The sequence below is a fragment of the Corythoichthys intestinalis genome, chromosome 12 (assembly GCF_030265065.1).
Source record: "Corythoichthys intestinalis isolate RoL2023-P3 chromosome 12, ASM3026506v1, whole genome shotgun sequence".
In the NCBI taxonomy this organism is placed as follows: domain Eukaryota; kingdom Metazoa; phylum Chordata; class Actinopteri; order Syngnathiformes; family Syngnathidae; genus Corythoichthys; species Corythoichthys intestinalis.
Window position 1 is genome coordinate 27,658,338 of NC_080406.1, and position 21,458 is coordinate 27,679,795.

Here is a 21,458-nt window from a genome sequence, read left to right on the forward strand (position 1 = left end):
AAAATAGATATTACACACAACATCTCCTTATCTAGCTTCGACACCAGGCGCCTGAACTCGTCTCATAAAGGAGAAACCCCAATTTACGTGGACTACTGTAACGTTACATGACGAGCGAGATTAATGGCAATGGGCGCCCTCTATCGGCTGTGCCTCGAAACTAATCAACCCATGATGGAGGAAAGGAGGAGGCCCACCAGTGAAGATGCTGTCATCGGCAGTCAACGACCATGAAATGACAACGGACTGATGTCGAAACCATCTGGTGTCATGTAATTCATTTATCGATTTAGTTGGTTGGTGATCAAAGATGACGTCACCGCGCACGGTTCGAGCCGTGTTTGAGTTCCTAAAGGATCGAGGAGGGAGGGTCCAACAGATGGAGCTGATCGATCACTTGACGGCGACGCAGGCTGGCTCGAGTGACCCGCTGGAGTCGGAGGAGGTTTTGAGACAGGTCGTGGACACACTCGGGGTCTTGGAAGTGGAAAGCGGCGTGAAATACGTGCGTTTGAATGAGGATTATAGTAGCGCGCGCTCGATGACGCGCGTGGAAAGCGACTGCCACGAGCACGCAAGCGAATGCAACGGGGACGTGCACGAAACACCGGACAACAACAAGCTCGTCAGCAGCAACGTTGACAACAAACAGCAAACAGGTGAGTGCTGATCTAGAGGCATCCTTTGCTTTAAATAAATCTGTATTTGATTAATTTAAGTTAGTATTGGTTTATTCACACGGATATGTTCAATGATCATGTGTTGATGTTGGACATTATGCGTGTAAATTGCACAAAGTGTAAGTTCACTCACTTTTCACAGCCTCTCTGGTAACATGAAGCATTGTCTTACTGTTTTATTTTCTCAGTTTGTACTAAACACCGTGTTCAGCATGGGGTGTAATAAAATTAATTTAATAAGAAAGTGTAGAAAATTCAATTTCTGGAGAAAGTGCGTGGGGATGCTTTGCTCTATGTGTCACTTCTTCTCATTTTTGGGGTCACTTCCTTGTTACCTCATGTTTCCGTGTCTTTGATGACACTAGACGTCCAATTCATTTTGATTGGGAGTGGGCGAATGAACATTCATTCAAGCCTTCATCTCAGTTTTGTTGTATACATGGGAAATTTACATTCACTGCACTCTATATTTATTTTCTAGAAAATGAGCCAAAGTGAATATTCATTAAAAACCTTGTTCTGTGATCTCACAGGAGCTACCAGTCCCCCTTCTTGTAATATGGATGTTGCCAAGCAGAACTCCCAGACTAATACAACTCCCGCTTCTGTCAGTGCCGGAGAAGTGAAGCTGAGGGAGAGAAGACGACGCGAGTCAGCCCCGCTGATAGGAGTGCCAGATCTAGACCATCCCGCCGGCTCCCAAAGCCAACAAGTCCGAGGGTCCCGCAGGGTGTCCAAAGGGTCGCAGCGAGCGATGCTGGCCAGCTGCCTGTCTGAAGACAGCACCATAGAAGGGTTGGATAACCTGGATGTCAACACACCCAAAGGCAGTCGCAGAAACTTCATCGAGCTGATGATGAATTGTTCACCTCAGGTGAGGCGAGATCATGGATCTGATTCATGTACTAGTACTTGAGATGAGTTGGGAATGACTGTTTTGAAAGATATTTAAAAAAAAAAAAAAAAAAAATAGGTGAAAATGTTGGATCAGGTAATTCAGATAATTTATTTGGTTTCATTTAGAACTGATTAAAAAAGAAAAAGTGTTCTCACTTGAATTTAAAGATATGGACTTCTGGATCAATGAAGATAAGCTGTGTGAGAATGTAAAGAGGACACTTATGAAAATTAATTCCATGCCTGCCTCCTCTTATAGGTTCGGCGGTCTCTCATCAACCGAGGGCCTCGCCTTCGGGACTCGATGAGGAGCGACGGGGATTCGGCGTCTCTGCTCTCGTCGGCCACCGACGAGGACTGCGCCTCGGTGACGTTGGACCCGATGGAGCACGAATGGATGCTGTGCGCCTCGGACGGCCTGTGGGAAAGCCTGCAGCCCCTTTTGGCCGTGGAGGCCGGCCTCGTGGCCAAGAGAGACTTCGTAACCGGCTTCACCTGCCTTCACTGGGCAGCCAAGCAGGGCAAAGTGGAGCTGCTCTCCCAGCTGCTGAAGTTCGCCAAGGATAACGCCGTGCCCGTTAACGTCAACGTGAGGTCAGGTGCTGGATACACGCCTCTACACCTGGCAGCCATGCATGGACACACTCAGGTAAAATGCAATGCTGTAAGCTAAGAAGATACTTGTAGGACAATATCTCAGTATTTTGTATCATTATTGAATATCGACATGCTTACATCTAGAATTGATCTATTGTAAAATTTTCAAGAAATATATATATATATATATATTTATTGCCCGAAGGGAAGTGTCAAAAACCTACGTACTTTGTTCTTGTTGTTTTTTGGGAGGACACTTAACTTTTTTTTTTGTTTGTATCAGGGCTGATAATTAATTCATTGCGCTGTTAAAATTTCTACCCTCTCGTTATTCGTGGACAGATCAGATTGAAATTTGTTATGTATGCATTTTCTCGTAATACACGTGATTCGTGGAGCCTTATTTCTGATTTTTCTCCTCAGGGCTGATTAAATAAATTCATTAATTGTTGACTTATCGTTGCCTGATGGTTCAAAGTAAGCCAGTAGAGAAAGCAAGGTGGTTGTAGTAAATTTTGAACTTGTCTTTTATATTACTGGACTTAACTTTGCTTTTTATTTTTTTGGTTTGCTCCCTGCCCTTTGAATATACAGGCAAATGCCTTCTAGTTGATTTGTACTTTCAAGTAACGTAATGCAGAAAAAACACAAAAGGTGTGCTTTCTTTGGCAAAAGTTGCATTAACAAGCCAAGACAAAACATTTTGAATGCATTTTTGTTGTCCTTCCAATTGGCCAGGTGGTACGTGTGCTGCTGTCTGACTGGGAGGCTGACCCCGAAGTGAGGGATTACAGCGGCAGACGAGCCTTCCAGTACCTGCCCGCGCCTCTACCTACAGACCTGCTGGACCAAGGGGCGGTCACCTCACCAGGAGGCGAGTCTGACAACAAGCACGCAAACATCGGCAGCAGCGGGGCACGTGGCTGGAGGTTCCCCAAGGTACTCCAGGGAAACCTAAACCCGTTGCGCCTCCTGAACTCTACAGGAGGGGCCTCCGAGGAGGCACTCAGGAATGGGAGTACTAAGGGGGGCATACTTAGGAAGTCGTCGCTAAGCAGGCTCAACGCTCGGCTACATCGGGGGCGACACCGGGCTCAGATTATACATAGCGCCTCCTTTAGGGACACGGGGGAAGTAGGGAGAGGAGATGATGATTCCAGCACCCCCCAGCGAACACGGCCGCTTTCCAACCTGTTTGGATAAAGCAGCCCTAAAGCAGCTATTTATTTACAGTGAGACACATTTATAGAATCTTTATTTGATTTTATAATGTAAAGCCAAGCCTTTTTGAAGTTTTTAGGGAACAAAGCCCATGTTTTTTTTTTTAAGAAACGTATTCTATTTTTATTCCTATTGTTTAATTTTCACTAAGGAACTAACTTATTTAGGTAGCATTTCATAATCTTATTTTTCTGTTTACACAGTATCTAATTGATTTTGGACAGTCAATGAATGCTTCCATGAATGTTTTTTTTCCCCTTTCAAATTAGGGGAGGAGGCATATGGAGGTTTATGATTCACATTGGTGGAAATTTTCTTATCACTTTAATAAAAAATGTGGTATCTGGTGCATAATATTCACATATTAGGAGAGTTTTCCATCCATTTTTAGAATTGTTCTACTTCCATACACTGTTGCAGTTCTATTTGCACTTGTCACTTTCAAGATTGTAAGCACACAAAGGAAGAACTTGTGCAAACACAAACATTAAAACTGCTATTTAATATTCTTCACAAAATGGAACATTTATAAGCTGGGTTATTAATATGTTTCTTGGTACTTTTCACTAAAATGGTGGGATTTGGTTGGACTTGTAAGGGATGGGTGGGTTTTGGCCAGTTCAAATGACAATACAATTGCACGAAAAAGCTGCATCCCCTTTTGTGGAGTTCTTTTTTTACTTACGCCTCAAACCTTAATCTTATTTTTGTTATTCTTCTACTGCAAGATGAAGTATGCGTATCCATTCCGACCTTACCTGAAAATTGTGACAGATTTTTACCACTAATTTCATGTGCCTCTTTGGAGACCTGCCAAGTCAAAATCAGCAAATACAACATGATGAGATCAGGGACCATGACAACCAACATAGGTAGCACACATTCATAAATATGCAAACAAACAAGCACAGTCGCAGTCAACACATTCGAATGCATTTGTTTTCAAGCAAGCGCAACTTCTTCTCATGTACAAATGTAATAATTAGGTGTTTGTTAAAAGTGAATGAATAGTAGAGTTTAGATTAGAATATGGTGTTTGCGTCTTGTCTCTTGTTTGTGAGCCTTTTTAAAAATGATCTGATCATTTCATTTGTACCACGCGGATCACCCCATTTTCACGGTTTTTGTAATGTACATCCTGCCTCTCGCTTCAAATTGCTGTATTGTAAAGAGTTTTACTTCAGGTGTACTATGACATCACTTTTCACCTGCATGAGTGTGGGAACACTGTTTACTGACTACTGTGAAATTACCATAAGGCAAAAACCACTGTCATTGCTTCCAGCTGTCCAATTGTTAAATGTGAAATAAAGCAATACGTACTTCAGGTAGAATCGCCTCGTCTCGTGTTTAATGATGAACTCAAGTCTCGGATTAGTTAACAAATTCCCTGCAGACAGTAGTCTGCCGTTGTCTGGTGATGCTGAATAATTGATGTTCCCATGTCCAGCAACTGCCACTGCTGACTCTAACACTGCTCTCAATATTAAATGAGCATCAGTGCACACCTGTTCACCACACTCAATATGTGTGTGTCATGTTCTCAAGGGCTTTGAATGTGATAACTCAAATTTGAATTGGTTATGACCCTCGAGAGGATAAGCGGTTCAGAAGATGAATGAATGTTTGGTAAATACTGTCAAATTTGATGTCCTATATTCTCCTATCATCTAGTCTGAAATAATCTGGGAGATCACTGCATGATTTAATTCTCTCACTGGGTTCATAGTTGCTTTAGGCCGCTTTTATCTGTTACATGACTGCTTATTGGGTGAGAGAGCGAGTGAGAGAGGGTGTCTGTCTGACTGCAGCTACTGACCTACATACAAAGCGAAGGGAGTAATGCCTGTTATGTAAATTCCTCTGGCATCTTTTTAAGGAACTGATGCCATTGGTATTCCCTTATTTGGCTAATCTATTCTCATTCTATCTTCCTTTTAGTCGCCAAGTGTGGTATTTGGTAGTCATTCGCCCCCTCCTAGTCAAAATCGATTGGACGTCTAGTGCTGTCATTGGTACTGAAATATAAAAATTCACGGCCAGTCCCCCGTTTAAAATTAATTGGATGTCTATTGTTGTCATTGGTGGGCAACAAGTTGATTTTTACATTGTTTTTCTATTTACCGGTCTCTTTCTGTGCATTTTGGGGGCATTCTGGGGTCACTTTCTGTATATTTTGGATCCTTATGGTTGATTTTAGGGCATTTCAGAATCCAAGGGCATAGGTTTGCACAGGGACGGTAGGGACATGATACTACTAACTTTTTAGGATGCTCAAATTGTCCCCACCAGCCTTAAAGCAACCTTATATGCATTATACAGGGTGATTCAAAAAGAATGTGCCAAAATCATCACGCATTTATTTCTTTTAAAATCATTGAAATAGATTGAATTAGCGGTCATTTGATACAGGAATTATCCTTGTTTAACTGGGTGTCAATTTCAATTGGTCTTTGTCGGAAAATCACTCGTTTATTTACGCTCAAAATGGCGACTCCTCAGCTGAAGGCGTTTTGTGTGCTTGAGTTTGCGTGTATCCTGAAGCCCGTTTGGGATGAATTTTCATATTGGTTTGATGTTGTCCGTGCCGCTGGTGGTGGTCACATTGAGCACTTGTAAAGCATGAAATAAAAACTTGAAGTTACATACAATACTTGTATCCAGCTAGTTATTTAATGTTTTTTTTTTTTTTTTTAGATATGCCACAATGGTTTTGGCACATTCTTTTTGAATCACCCTGCATAAGCTGTTCAGTTATACTGGTGATTTAGATTGTCTTTCTATATGTTGTAAGGATAGAATTGACCCTACTATTATTAGGTGAATTATTTTCATTATGTTCAAACTTATATTTACTCCCTTTCAATTGCTGAATGCACCAGTCCACCCCTCCCAACGCACGTTTGATTGGGTGATGACTTGACCCTCCCCCGACACTCACACAGCCCCAACAGAAATAAATGTCGACAACATGCCCTCTCCTCAGCCCCTTTCGAAGAGGAGGGAGATTAGAAGTTTTTTTTTCCGGCCTGCAGCAGCCACTGTAATTTAAAAGGACACCAATGTTGTGGAAATGGGAAACACCACTAATTTTGTTCCTGAAAGTCTGACCTAAGCATAACATTAAACTGTGTAAACTTGCTAACCTGAAAAACTCGAGTAGGAAGTTGCTAAGAGAGAAATGTCCTATTTGTGTTTTCTACTGTTTATGTTAATTAAACTGCGATTAAACTGAACTCTGCTAGAAACTATAGAACCAGAAAAACGTGCGCAAGAAGCTGCTTAGAGAGGCGTTAGAGGTGCTGCATATGTTGCTCACCTTATATGTTGCTCACACAACACAACACAACATACACACAACATAATCCTAATTAACTACGTACATAACTTTTTTTTTTTTGGATGCCGCGAGCTACTCACACTAGCGTTGCAATCGACTGGTCAATCGTGATCGACGTAATGAGCACCCTTGATTTAGCGTATCAATTAATCAGGTACGTATTGGTAAGAAACATAGCCCTGACCCCGTTCACCCAATCTGTTTGGTCTTATTAATGTCCCATCCCGAGCAAAAAGTGTACATGCAGGTTATGCTGCTATATGGTCCCTAACAATGTTGAGACCAAACCTACGCCCTTGTCAGAATCCTTTCCTCTCATTTCAGGTCACTTCCTGTACGTTTCATGTCAATTCAAGGAGTTTTTTTTTTTGGTCAAAAATAATGACCATTAACAAAGATTTTTTTGCAGGTCCGACTTGTCTAATAATGTATGAAACAGTCAAAAATATTGGAAAATGACTTTAGTGCCCCTTTCAATAATATACTTCATACTTACAGGCCACTTCCTGTTGATTTTGGGGCATTCCAGGGTTACTTCCTGTACATTTCTGGTCGTTTCCTGTTGATTTTATGGCATTTCTGAATCGCTTCCTGTAGGCTTTGGGGCGTTTTCAGGTCACTTCCTCTTGATATCACTTCATATTATTCCCATTGGAAATAAATGGGACCATTGGAAATACTGTAAATGGGGATGTTTTTGTCAAATTTGGGTGGAACTGTACGTTTTTGGTAAAGACTGTACACAACTTCGTGCACCTTGATTTCCTGAAATTTTTTATGAATAAATTATGTGATTATATACCTAATATATAGGGTTAAGGTTTAATATATTATATTTTAAAATGTCAATGCTTTTTCTGTTTTTTGCCAAAACTGTAAACATTAGGGTCGCAATTGAAAGCGAGGCTGTGTCGAATGATTTCAAAATAAAAATATCTAGGAAGTTGGAAAGGTGTAAATTAGTCAAACGTGTGGGCAAGAACGGGGAGAAAATGCAAACTCCACACAGAGGGGCCGGAGCTGGGAAAGGTGAGGCAGAAATGCTAAAACCTTTCCTACTGTGCCGCCACTTTTAATGATAATAATGGGATAAGAAGTACAGAAAATGAATGATAATATTAATAGTAATAACACTTTTCCACCGTGCCACCGTTTTTAGTAATAATGGGATAAGTAGTACGGAAAATGAATGATAATACAAATAGCAATAATACTAATAATGATTATAAAATTACTTCATTGAATTAATACTTGTACAGTTTTTTTGGTAATAATTTTTCTTTTTGTTTTAAATGTAATATGCACTTTTCTCCACGCGAGGTCACTGTTCTAGGAAACCATGAGTTCTGATGTAAACCCTCATTCGTCTACTCTGGGGTCAAAGTTGACACCATGCGGAAGTGGCTTCGCTTGTATTAATATGCCACAGTAGGTCGTTTGCTTTTCGTTTCATTGTCTTTAACCGCGAAGTTACCAAATGTGCGACAGATTTGATTTTTCGTCGTAACAGAAATCCAAGCGCTTTAATCATATTACATTGGTGAGGTTTTCAGGTAAGTGCAAGTCAAAGAACTATTTGTGCTAACTCGACTGGCCTGTAACCAACATTACATACTTGCTGTCCCGCAATCTGCAGCTGTCTGGTTAAAACGTGTCCCAAGAGCAAATCAGTTATTTCTTGCACCATTTGCGACGTTTATACATTCTTGACTTGCTGTCGAAACGTGCGTCGCGGGTTTTAATTTACAGTAACTCATTAAAGTTGGAAGGCATACTGTAAAGAGCATAACAATGGTCAACAAGGTGGATGTTATCATCTTCAATGTAACGTAAACAAATTTGAATTGTTCTCCAAAAACCAAAGCAGGAAAGTCCACTTATTCTTATCATTATTAAACGCATCTTTTAATTCATTAACAATGATTGTTTTCGCCAACTTCCATCAGGCTTTCTGTCACAATGACCACCATCGTCCATGACACTACAGAGGCAGTGTGCCTTTCTGCTGAGCACAACATTTACTTGAAACCCATTGCCAAAATGACCGTCAGTGTGACGCTTCCACAACTCAAACTGCCGGGAAAGAGCATTTCCAACTGGGAGGTCATGGAAAGAGTAAAGGCCATGGTAGTGCCGGACCAGTTTTCAGCCCTCCGAGTGTCCAAGAGCACGATGGACTTCATTCGTTTTGAGGGCGAGGTGGAAAACAAAATGGTTGTGAAGACTTTGTTGGGGCGTCTGGATGGGAAGAGCATCAAACTCAGTGGATTTACTGATGTATTGAAGGTAATACTGGCATGTGTTTTGAAAATCAGTCCCTATCTTCATCTGTTGTTTTTTCTTCTTTGTTTTCTCAAGGCATCTTTAGTACGTTCTTCCTGTATGCATCTAAACAGAACAAGCTGAAAGCGCACGGTAGTACTTTGGATGTCAACTAGGGCTGCAGCTATCGAATATTTTAGTAGTCGATTAATCGATGGACTAGTTAGTTCGAAAAATCGAGTAATCTGATAAGGAACATGAAAAGTTAAAATACCTCAGCTGAGCCTCAAACGGTATAATTTTTTTAAATGAGTATCTATGTACAACAAAAGAACAATTGGCTAATTTACAAAGAAAATGTCCACTAGATTAAAAGCTAACGTTTTTTCACAATGCTCTTAACAAATGCTTCAGAAACATATTCCCACAAAAAACGGCTAAATATACCAATAAACTAAATTATGAATGCATTAAAAAACATTAGCTCAAACTAAAACTTAGCTGGCGTTGGTCTGGCATTTAATTTATACTATTTTTCTCTATTGTTTTATTCAGCTCACTTTGTTTGCTGCTTTTCTTTGTTTCAACTATAAAGCGTCTTTGAGCATTGGTAAAAGCGCTCTATAAATAAAATGTATTAATATTAGTACAGTGATGCCTCGACATATGATCGCTTCGACACACGATCTTTTCGACATCCGACGTAAAATTTGACTCGCCCTTTGTTTCTGCATCTGACGACATGCTCTAAATACGACGATATATGACAGCACCGCAGTTTGTTTTCCTGCAAGACGGACGCACGGCAGATTTTCTTTCGAGAGAAATCAACACGGGTTCCAACAATATTAGTGCAGGAGATGAAAAAAAGGAAAACGGTGATGCTTACCATTGACATGACGATGGATAGATAATAGAAAACTATGAGCATGGAGTGCGCAAATCTGTGATATGGCTCAACAATACAGCCGTAGACGGCATGATCTCGGCGGTCCTCCTCCGTTCGTCAGTTTTTATAAGTTAAGGTGGCAATTATTATTGTGGTAACATCGCCAAAGAAATTGCCAGCTTCGTCAGGTTTCTAATCATTTATTCCATCAACTTGTGCAACACAACACGCCAAGTCTCCCCTGCAGTAAGAAAGCAAAGTGAAAGTAAGGCTCACTCTGTCATGTCAGCCACGCGAAGCGTTCAGGTACACTACCCAAACACATTCGCCACATTAGAACACGTTATTTTACATTATTACAAGTATTATTATTATCAATATTATTACTACTGGGAAAATCCTGCTCGACATACGATCATTTTGACTTACAAACAAGGTCCTGGAACGAATTAACTTCATATGTAGAGGTATCACGGTATTTAGTAGAGGCTGCTGTTAAAAAATGGTTGATTCGGTGTATGGTGAGTTACATTTTCCCTCCACTTACACACGTGTAAGGTTTTAGCCCCGTCCTGTTATTTTATTTTTACTGTCATTTTCTGCCACACATTGCTGGTCCGTGAAAAAAATGCCCACATCACACTGGTCTGTGGTGCAAAAATGGTTGGTGGCAACTGATTTAGACCACAGTGTAGAATTACAGTATTTTCTTAAATAAGTTATTAGGATATCAAAATTCTATTACAATTTCAGTATTTTCTTAGATACGATACGTCAAAATTTTAAAAATAATCCAATGTGATAAATTGAGAGATCTTGGTGATGATTTTATTGACTTTTTTTTGCTTTGTTCTGCAAAGTTTGTTTCAGTAATGTAAATATATATATTTTGCAATATCCTATACCGCTGGATTATTTTCTTGCTTGTAGCCCTTAACTCATTCACTGCACCAACAGCTTTAAGGCTTATTTATGCTTTTGCATAGCGGTGACGACGGACCTACACCGTTAACACGGACCCAATATACGACCCTCACGCCGTACCGCGCGGGGCCGCGTAGCTAGTTAGCATGCTGGAGTCTCGTTAGTTATCGGAACTAACCAGACAAATCGCTCCACCGACTAAGAACGGCCATGCACCACCACCCACGGATTTGAGAAAGAGCTGTCAATCTGTCAATCCTCTATCCTGACGTGCGCCTCCAAAAAATCCTGACTACGCGTTAGGGCTGGGCGATATGGCCTTAAACATGTATCACGATAAATTGAGCAGATTTATCTCGATAACGATAAATGACGATAAATTCGCCCAAGCGTACTGTTATATAATTTGAAAATCTGAATCAATGCATGAAATACAGATGAACTGTTTCTTGATTTATTTACCAGCATTCAATTTCATATACTGTATTTAACAATTGTACATGCAGTCTAAACATTAAGTTTATAAAAATGTATTGTAAGCAATAAGAATTCAAGTATGAACATTTATAACAGCGTGTATGACTTGAACAATGTACATTATCAAAATCAATATGCCTGTGCAAACATGTCATTGTAACACAAATGACTTGCAGCTTGAACAGTACACTTCAAAAAGACAACTTATTGTTAATGGCTGCTGTGACATAATTATTAAATACAAGTGTTTACATTATGGTTTCAGGGTCCCCCCCAGTGCATTTTTTAATAAATGCACGCACAAATGAACCCCCAAACAAACAGAGACACACACATTAAAGCTATATTGATCTTCTTCAATTGAAACGCTTAAGATTTTATGATAGCAATAATGACACAGAAATAAGCACATACAGAAAAATAGCTGGGGCCATTTCTCGGTCATTATAAGTTTCGCCGTTGGATTGTACTTTATGCTGAATGCTTTACCATCACAAAAGCTATCAGAGGAATCACACACAGACAGATACAAAATAACGCCACATAGTAATAGTTAGATGCAGTCCGTGCCCAATCCACTCATTAAGTTCAGCCGTTTCGACAAGGTTAGAGCCGCTATCCGACTCCATCACGTTCATTTGTATCGTTAGCCGCTAGCTAGCGTTAGCCTGGCTACCAGTAGAAAGCACTGAAAGCACCATCTCCGGAAATCGTGAGAACAAGGGAGGACAGCGGGTGAAAGCCCGTCTGGATGCCACCAAGAGTCTACTAAATGTCGGTTGAAAGTTTGGTGAACCTCCCTTAAGCCACACTCCATCACGTTTTGCTTGTAGCGTTAGCTGCTAGCGTTAGCCTACCGGGCTTTTGTTTGATTGGCTTCTTGATGATCACGTGACTCCCTACGTAAGCCCATTGACAGCTTTCTTAAAGGGGAATGAACATAGATGAACAACACAGAATCAAAGCGGGATGAAAAGACTATATTTTCTTGTTTTATTAATTTACCGAATTTACCGACATGGTCAAAATTACGTCGGTCATCGTTAAGAATTTCGGTGACGGTAAATTTTTGGTTTACCGCCCTGCCCTACTACGCGTAACGTCAACGTGCGTGACGTGAGCGTCGAAGGACTGTGATTGGTCTGCTCAGAACGTTGTTTCTAGTTCAGCACATCAACACCGCCGTTTTCAAACTTTTGGGAACGTCTTCTGTGTCGCCTACGCTTCGACATTTGTATTACCAACATTTGTTGTTGAGTATTAATTTGCTGCCCCTGCAAATACACACGTTCCTTCTTTTTTGCCATTGATGTCAATTGCCACGTTTACATGGAGCCAAATATTCCAATTACAATCGGAATATTTGTCCAAACCGAACAAATGTGTTCCATATAAACACCTCATTCGGAATGAACAGGTCCAAACCGAATCGAATTTCATTCCGATTCACAGGGGTGGAATATTCCTTTTCCCAAACCGATTAGAAGTAAAATTATATCATGTAAACAGGGAAGCGGAATGGTGTCTGGTTGCGTTCTTTCTGCACATGCTCCGTACTGACGTGGTGACGTCACTTTGTGACGTAAGTAACGTCACTTGCAACATGGCTTCCAAGCACAGCGCACCTAATTGGAGTCCGGCGGAAAGATTGTATTTAATTCAAACTTTAAAAGAATTGAATATAATTGCTCGCTTAGACGGGCGTAAAACGAGGAACAGTGAACTATTTAAAAAAGTTCACGAGAGGTTACACGAAGCCGGAATAGACCGGAGCGTTGACCAGATTAGAAACCGGTGGAAAACCGGCTACTACAAGGCAAAAGAGCAAAACAGCAGAAGCGGATACGACCCCACAAACACAACAAGTGGGTTACAGTTAAAACAGCAGCACTCCGACGATCGATCTCCATGTTTTGCAACGTGACGCTTTGTTTTGATTAATCTGGGCATGTCAAACGGCAGTTGTCAAACGTCCTTTCGGAATAAAGGCAGTCACATGTAAACGCTGGATCGGAATTGATGAAGTGACATGTAAACAGCTGATCTGAAATTTCCATACGGAATGATTTGAATCGGTATGAATAAAAGTCAGCATGTAAACGTGACTAATGACTAGAGGAAATCTAAAGGAATTCGACAAGTGGCATAGCGGTGATTTACAGAACAACGCATTCCCTCGGCGCAGAATTTTGTATGCGCAATGATGGCATAGCGTCTACGTCGTCGCTTCGCGATCGGCGTAATGCAGAAGCCTAAATCAGCCTTTAGACATCAAATCCATTTCAACTGGGAAGGCAGGCATTGAGTCATCATGTTTCACTGCCATTGATGGATTGGACGTCTATCGCCGTCAATGGCAGCCAGAGTTAATCCTTATTCCAAACAAATGAAAGTGGCAGGCTTTCGAATTGGACCTCGTATCCTTTGATCTTTCTGAAAGTACCCCTTTGAGGAAAAAGTTTGTCGACACCTCTGGACTAACTAGTGATCAGGAAGTATCCTGAAGTATTTCACTTACGCCCGCTAACAAGCAAAGTGAAAAAACAAGTAGCGTCCGCGTGACGAACATAATACACATGATCACAAATTCACAAATGAATACAAAGGAGGATGCAAATTGTCATTCAATGTTTGACACATTCGTCCTCCACATCTCTGAATCTAGACACCATGCCGACGTCGCAACTTGTCCTTAGTTGTCACCTCGTACAAATCTACGTTTAAATTTTGGCATTTAAATAAACAGGGATCATCTGAATGGTCTTTTAAGTGAACTCAATTAACCAGTTTGACCTATGGTACAGCTTGAATGCAGACATTTTTTGTCTCTTCAGGTGCGTGCAGTTGAGAACAAAGTGGACTTCCCCACGAGACATGACTGGGACTCATTCTTTCGAGATGCCAAAGACATGAATGAAACTCTACCGGGTGAGAGGCCTGACACTATTCACCTGGAAGGACTGCCCTGTCGCTGGTTCAGCCAAAAACAAAGCGGTTTTCCTGACCGACCATGTCAGGAGGTCCTCATCGCGGTCTTTGAGGCATTTGGCAAGGTACAAACTCTGTTTCAATGATGCAAAGGTAAAAAAAACATTAAGTTGCTGTTGGGGGGAATCCTAGAACTTCTTTACAGGAAATTAAAAGACATTCTTATGTCTAACTTAAGTGACCAAACACTAAATCAATGTAAACACGACACCATGTTCAATAGAAAAAAATCTAGAATTGAGCTATAGCAGGACGTCAACAATTTTGAATCCATTGACAGACGTCCAATCCATTTCATGTGGCAGGGCTGACAATGAATGCCCTCCCAAATCAAATGGCTTAGTCAGCTCAGTGATAGCCAATGATTTAAATATTGAAGCCCTGTCCATAGACTTCATAACTTTAGGTTATGAAGTCTATGCCCTGTCATACACTTTATTCATTGTAAGCAGCTTGTTATGCAATATAAATCAAATAAAAATCTATGTATTTATGGTAGAGCTCCAACATGAAGTCACAACTCAACAAGGTTACATAAAAAACAAAAATCAATTAAAATAAAACAGTAAATGGCACACAGTACTTTAAATACATAAAAGAGATGATGTTGATCGGCTTTTTTATTGCTCAAACAGAACATTGCAAAGCAAGAAGTTATCACACTTGTGTTGCTCAAGTTCAACAAGTGAAACAATTTATTTTTTGGCCTTTTCTGGCCAAAAGGAAGGCATATTTGAATGTATTTTCATTTCTTTATTGTGTTCCTCTGCAAAAAACAACAACTGTTGATTTAGGTACGAAATGTGGACATCCCAATGCTGGACCCATACAGGGAGGAGATGCTGGACAAAAACTTTAACACTTTTAGTTTTGGGGGCCATTTGAACTTTGAGGCTTATGTGCAGTACCACGAATACGACGGCTTTACCAAAGCCATGGACACGCTACGTGGAATGAAGCTGATGCTGAAAGGAGATGATGGAAAGGCAGTCGCTTGCAATATAAAGGTACATTAAATCCCTTAAATTGTGAAAGCTGACATTCAGTGACTTTGCCGCAAAAAGACATAAGCCGGCACACTGCTTTTTTCATTTCTGACCATGAACTGATTGACCACCATGCACCTTTTAAGCGTATTATGCATTTTAATAACGCAAGTAATTTAGACCTCTTAAGTGAAATACAGCTCTGAGTCACCGGGCTTCTTTAAGACCTTTTAGTTTAATGAGAATCAAAGCTGCTCATGTTGTGTTGGGAGGGACCGAGGGAGGCTAATTAAAAGGGGTATTTAGGGTCTTTTGCACAAATCTGTACTTGGGGAAAATGGAAACAGGAAGCAAAAGTCTGGATTTGGAGTGATTTATTTTGTTTACAAATGCAGTGGTCAAACACAATGTGAAACTTAGATTTGATAGGAAAGCGTTCCCCCATTGAGAGTTAAAATAATAACTCAAAAGTGCTGCCAGTAATAGTTTAATTGTCACACTTAAAAGTGAAAGTTGAGAATTTTTGACATTAGGCTTAATTTTCGAGTTAGCGAGGGTTTAATTAGTTGGTGGAGTTGATTCAAACAAATTCTGTGCAGTTTGCAAGTTATTTGTTAGTTTCAGGACTCCGGATTGGCTGAGCTAGGTCTAGTCAATGGCACCTTCATAGCATGCCAATAAATCACGATACAAAGCTACGAACAGATTCAACATAGTCAAATAAATTCAAAACACAGATCATTGTTTCAAAATACCCATGCGGCCAAAACAATGTCGCAACAAACTGTCGTAATTAATTTCCATTCTGCAGGACTTTTTTTTTTTTTTTTAGATGCATAATACAACCACAATGAAGAAGAGTGCTTTGGCCACTTGTGCTCACACTGCATTCAAGGAAGTTGGGAAGTCGGACTTATCCCGCTTGGAGGGTTCCAGTTGTGACCTCAAAGCGTTCCAAGCGAATGTGAACAGCAAAGATGGCTGCTCGTGGCAAGATTTTTTTTTTATTTTGGTCCTCAAAAACATCTTAACCTCCACCAAACCTGCTATCTCGTAAGCGATCAAATAGTGGAGGCGTTCCAATGATATTTTTCCAGAGCGGAGGTTGGAAACTCTGACTTCCCTCCTTCCTCGAATGCAGCATCAGTCTGCTGCGTTAACTGACGGCCGGCAACCGGGCAAAATGTGCATTTAGAGGATGTGAAAACAGAAGAAATGGGCAAAGGAAAGTTTCCAAAAATTCCCTATGAAGAATGAGGAACTATATAAACTGGTTATTTGCTGCTTGCTACGACATTAAAAAATCAGCGGTCAAAAAAACCCGATGTGATATCACTCCGTCCTGCGCCTCTGCAGAGCTTCTGGATTAAAAATGTTGCTTTTCATACTGCAAATATTGACATGCAATGGTAAGTTTTAATAACTTTATCCCGAAAACATAGCCAACACTATTGATTGCATGGGTCATTGATGATTTTCATGTGTGCAAATGTTTTTTTTTTTTTTTGGCATGCTAAGAAAGTGCCATTGACTTGCGCTAGCTTAGCCACTCTGGAGCCCTGAAACTAACAAATAACAAATACACAGAATTTGTTGAAATCAACTCCACTGACTAATTACACCCTTGCTAACTCGAAGATTAAGCCTAGTATCAAAAATCCTGAACTTATACCCTTTAATGTTGGGTTAAAAAAAGCTAATGGTAAAGCACATCATACTGTACTGTATTAATTTTGTAACTACATGAAGCACTTGTTAAGTCCGCTCTGTAAAAAATGCTATAAACATAATATGAACTTGCTACTTTCAAATTTTGCAAATTCTTTTCAATTAGCATTTTGACCAAATAATTAGTATTAGTAAAGAATGATCAGGTTCGACTTATGGGCCGTCTACATGGTGAAGTTGCGACACTAAGACGCAACAATTGTGTTGCGGAATGGCCTCGCCTTTGCATGGTGACGGCGAAAACAGAAGGCGAAGGCACAAACTTTTGATTCCGTCCTGCAAAGCGGAACGATTCGATTGCGGTGATTGCATGGAACGCTCTTGCTCCAATGACGTCAGCACTCGCACACATCACCTCGGGCGTGCGCAGTCGTTGCTAGCAAATATTCAAAACGGCAAACATGGCGGATAGGCAGTTTTAATTTACTTTTTTTAATCATATTTTTTAATTTAAATTTGTTTTATTTTCGCGTTTTTGTCCCGTTTAAAGCAAAAGAACAGAAACAGCCGCCATCGCTTCGAGGTTTTTTATAATTATTATCAGGGGTGCACATATTTTTTTTGCCCAGGTTCTCAGAGGAGGACCTGGAGATGTGACTTGGTCCTCATTGAGCTTGAGAGCCGACCCGCCTGATGCGATAAAATTATGACAAGCTTTACTTAGAGCCAATTAACTTTAAATAATTATATTAACAATTAATGCTTGATTAATATCAACTGGCACAACAAAATTGCCATTACTTTGAAGTGAAATGTAAAGAAATAAACATAAAAGCACCAATTCAAAATAAAGGGCATTATGCGGCTCCCACATTAACTCCAAGCCTTTGTAAAAGTGGGATGTCCTCCTCATAAGACCTCATTGATCGTGCATTTTTAGCTTTGTAAAATGCAAAACACGTTAGTCAGTGCATGGCGCTTTTCTTCATTACCTTTATTCCGCCACTTGTCCATAGGGCGAGTGGGGTCCTGTCTGACATCGATAGTTTGCCTAATTGCCACATGCTCTGTTTTTTTCGTGCTTTTCAAAGTTTGGATGGCTGAAATTCTTTGACCCTACATAAAATGCGCTGCTCTTATCAGCGACATTGGGATTCTCACGGCACATTTGTACGCATTTCCGTGCGAGCATCATTTGCTTCTAGCCATGGTACCGCCTGCAGCCACTTTTCAGCAAAAATCCTTTTTTTCGGTAGCTCCGGTGACGTCTCTGTCGTCTGTCTTTTGACGGGGGTGGGGGAACACGGAAATAATTACTCTGTGGGGCCTGCCTCTTCGACATTTTGAGAAGTTATTTTCTCGTGTCCGCCGCAAATACAGTGGTCAGCCATCGATACGCAAAAGCGTATGGAAGCCGTTGAGGGCCAGCGCGTTTGTCTACGTCCAGTACGCATGCGCACATGCGGACCACTTATGTGCACCCCTGATTATTATTATTGACAAGCAATGTTATACAATCATTTAAACTTGTAAACGGCAAACGTACAAGAAATATGAGAGAAAAACAAACAGGAAAAACCGTGAATAAAACTCCAAAATAAAACCTAGCTGGGGAAAAAGGAAAAAAATGCCATTGCTTCGAGTGGGTGGGTGTGTTGTCTTCTGGGCTGAGGAGGTTGTCAAGGAAGTGCATCATTGGCTGTCGCTTTGTAAAACTTCACTGCCCTCTAGGCCCCGGCATGAATACCACATCGTTTTCACGTGGAATTGCGACATCATTCGAATGGAGACTGAACCAAGACAGAACCATGCAAATGCAAAAATGAAATTTGTCATATTCTTGGAGCGTCAGCATGTTGACAGCAAAAACTTGTTGATCTCAAGCTGCTCATTATGACAGAATATAATTATGATTTTACTCATTTTGGTTATGTAATCGTCATCCATAAAATGACCTTTCAAATATCACGATTTGGTGTTTGCTCACTCCAGGTGACGTTTGACACCACCAAGCATCTCGGTGAGTCAGCTATGAAGAAGCGGAACCTGGAGAGGCTCAAGCTACAGGAGTTGGAGAAGCAGCGAGAAGAGCAAAAGCGGAGGGAGAAGGAAGAGGAAGAGCGTCGCAAAGAGCAGGAGCGGTAGGGGGCTATGTCAAATAAAGATGAGATAATTAAAAAACAGCAGTTATTGAACAAGTCCAAACATGCTATTTTCCAGCAAACAGAAAGAACAGGAGGAAGAGGAGCGCGAGAGGAAGAAAGAGGAGAAGCAGCGGAAGCGTGAACAGAAGCTGCAGGAGAGGGAGGAGAGGAGAAACATGAAGAAGGTGAGAAAGCAGCAGGAGGAGGAGCAGAAGAAGCTTCAGATGAAGATTGCCATGGAGGAACGGAGGCTTCTTCTGGCGCAGCGGAACCTTGAATCAATCCGGCTCATTGCTGACCTGTTGGCCAGAGCTAAGGTACTGCCTTAACATGTTATGCTTTGACATAAAATTGTCTGCTTGTCCATCCATGTGACATAAATGACTTCTCTTCCTCCCCCAAAGGCTGTCAAGCAGCAGCAGCAGTTAAAGGAGCAGGCCGAGCGCGAAGAGCGCGAAAGACAAGAGAAGGCTCGACAGGAGGAGGAACGCGCCCGCCGTCAGCATCTGGAAGCCTGCCGGCGTAAGCAGCAGGAGGAGCTTCTTAAAGTGGAATTGGAAAAGGAACGCGCCCTCGACCTCCAACGCCGGGAGAAGGAGCTCAGAGAGAAGCTGCTCTCCAACATGTTGAAGAAGAACAGTGACAAGCCTGTAAGACCTCGTGACACGCCGGAACAGGACGATATCACCATGAGCAAGGAAGCCCCAAATCCTGGGAGAGAGAAAGTACCCTTGGCAGTCTTGGGTCAGGTAAATGGAGTGATAGCAACAGAGGACAAAGACAAGCAGGGATCCGCACCTTCTAAACCCTCAGGTAGAAGTCGAGGGACTAAGGAGAGAAAGGAAGGAGAGGCTGTGAAAAATAAGAAGGACGATGTGAGGTGCAGGTATAGCGAGGAGCATGACAGCAACTCAAAAAGCCGAGGGAGGAGGCCGCATTCCAGCAGCAGCAGCAGCAGACGGAGAACGAGCGCTAACCACCGCAAGACCTCCAGCCATCACAGGAGGAGCGAAAGTTCGCATCGCTACCGGAGGTGTAGCCAAAGCCATTGGAGCAGAAGCACAAGCTCTAGCCGGGACAGGAGCAGGAGCAGCAGCGGGAGGAGCTACAGCAGGGGAAGGAGCCGCAGACACCGTCACCGTAGATACAGCAGCAGGAGTGACAGCAGGAACAGGAGTCGCTACAGTCGAGGATACAGAAGGCGCAGCTACAGTAGAGACGGGAGTCTCTCCAGAAGATGAGCACTACTTTTGTCCTTTTCACACATTTCACAGTGTTGTTGAACTCCAATAAACTCAGTATTTCAAGGGCACTGAAACAGCTTGTGAAAGTGCACTGTTACTGTAGTACCGATGATCCATTCCAAACTCACGTGACATTACATTGGGTATATCTTTGAACAACTTGAATGTACAATCAATCGAACAGATGAAGAAACTTTAGAAAAATGGTTACGTAGCTTTTCAATTGTCGGCATGGATTTGATTCCCAAACTCTGGTAGTAGTCCAAAACCAAGATTAACCCTTAAATAACTGCAACATGAACCAATTATCAGAGAATCCCAAAATTTGAAAAATAAGGTCCTAATGAAACCTTTTTTTCAGATTTGTAAAAAGAAAAGTCAAAATGAATATGCGTAATAAGCGCTCTGATATAACCCTTGCTAAATCCTGTTTGTTTTTCTCATGGAACCTGCAGATGCATGTGTTGACTTGCATCAATCTATTTTTTTTTTTTTTTTTTTTTTCCAAAAAGAATTGTCAACATTCTGAATTAGTCTCAAAATCATGAAATTTTAGGTGTATCAAATGTGATACGTTTGGCAATAAAGGGTTAAAGCTTTGATAAAAGATTAGTTGTCGTCCCTCATGTGCATCAAATACAAACATACATGATCTCATCTGAATTAGTAACGTTTTGAAAATAAAAACATTTGACTAAATATACAATACTTGAAACATACCGTTTTGAGCATAGTCTTCAGCAAGCTTCAGACTGCCTCTGATGTTGTAGGGTTGGGCAAAGAAGCGAACAACCTGGATGCTGTTCCTACTGAAATGTGAAGAGAAAAGCTTTCTCAAAGCTGCAGACATTTTAGGAACCCCCAAAACCTCAGGATTTGCAACCACAGCAACATATTTATAATTCTTTTTCCCCAACACATCTTAGTTTGCTTAATGCTATTGCTGTCTTTATCATTTTAAGAAGTGTTTTTGAATTTTTAACAGCTTTTCTGTGTGTCAATGAAGAACTTGTATAATAGAGCGCAGCAAAAAAAAAAAGTCATTACATTCTAGAGCTGATTAAGAGAGCAGCACATTTTCCACAACAATAGGAATGCAAGAGCTCTTGACCTTGGCTTCGTGTTTATACCTTGTAGCTCT

At 41.1% G+C, this 21,458-nt stretch overlaps 2 protein-coding genes and 1 long non-coding RNA gene across 4 annotated transcripts; 2 read left to right on the forward strand and 1 right to left on the reverse strand.

The window, feature by feature from the left end:
* Window positions 1–125: 125 nt before the first annotated feature.
* sowahca (sosondowah ankyrin repeat domain family Ca) lies at window positions 126–3,499 on the forward strand. The gene is made up of 4 exons (XM_057852663.1): window positions 126–659; window positions 1,214–1,554; window positions 1,837–2,226; window positions 2,913–3,499. The coding sequence occupies exons 1-4, from the start codon at window positions 311–313 to the stop codon at window positions 3,375–3,377; spliced, it is 1,545 nt and encodes a 514-aa protein (XP_057708646.1). The 5' UTR covers window positions 126–310; the 3' UTR covers window positions 3,378–3,499.
* LOC130927105 (uncharacterized) lies at window positions 819–5,078 on the reverse strand. The gene is made up of 4 exons (XR_009066350.1): window positions 4,719–5,078; window positions 4,154–4,205; window positions 1,734–2,199; window positions 819–1,612 (listed from the first exon to the last, which is right to left on the reverse strand). It is a non-coding gene; the product is annotated as an uncharacterized LOC130927105 (long non-coding RNA).
* Window positions 5,079–8,124: 3,046 nt separating this feature from the next.
* Window positions 8,125–20,893, forward strand: akap17a (A kinase (PRKA) anchor protein 17A). 2 transcript variants are annotated; one of them, XM_057852535.1, is made up of 7 exons: window positions 8,125–8,288; window positions 8,682–9,021; window positions 14,122–14,340; window positions 15,070–15,282; window positions 18,922–19,070; window positions 19,150–19,390; window positions 19,478–20,892. In XM_057852535.1, exons 2-7 carry the CDS (start codon window positions 8,695–8,697, stop codon window positions 20,312–20,314), a joined length of 1,986 nt encoding a protein of 661 aa, XP_057708518.1. In that variant the 5' UTR covers window positions 8,125–8,288; window positions 8,682–8,694; the 3' UTR covers window positions 20,315–20,892. The 2 variants fall into 2 exon arrangements, with proteins under 2 accessions (XP_057708518.1, XP_057708519.1); XM_057852536.1 differs by lacking the exon at window positions 8,125–8,288 and having other exon boundaries at window positions 8,684–9,021; window positions 19,478–20,893.
* The last annotated feature ends 565 nt before the right edge of the window (window positions 20,894–21,458 follow it).

Excerpts from the sequence above, each read along its gene's own strand:
- sowahca (XM_057852663.1), top strand. The coding sequence starts at position 311 with ATGACGTCACCGCGCACGGTTCGAGCCGTGTTTGAGTTCCTAAAGGAT. Across the intron at positions 1,555-1,836 it reads TGATGAATTGTTCACCTCAG|GTTCGGCGGTCTCTCATCAA; the intron begins GTGAGGCGAGAT and ends CTCCTCTTATAG. Across the intron at positions 2,227-2,912 it reads CCATGCATGGACACACTCAG|GTGGTACGTGTGCTGCTGTC; the intron begins GTAAAATGCAAT and ends CCAATTGGCCAG.
- akap17a (XM_057852535.1), top strand. The coding sequence starts at position 8,695 with ATGACCACCATCGTCCATGACACTACAGAGGCAGTGTGCCTTTCTGCT. Across the intron at positions 15,283-18,921 it reads CAGTCGCTTGCAATATAAAG|GTGACGTTTGACACCACCAA; the intron begins GTACATTAAATC and ends TGCTCACTCCAG. Across the intron at positions 19,391-19,477 it reads ACCTGTTGGCCAGAGCTAAG|GCTGTCAAGCAGCAGCAGCA; the intron begins GTACTGCCTTAA and ends CCTCCCCCAAAG.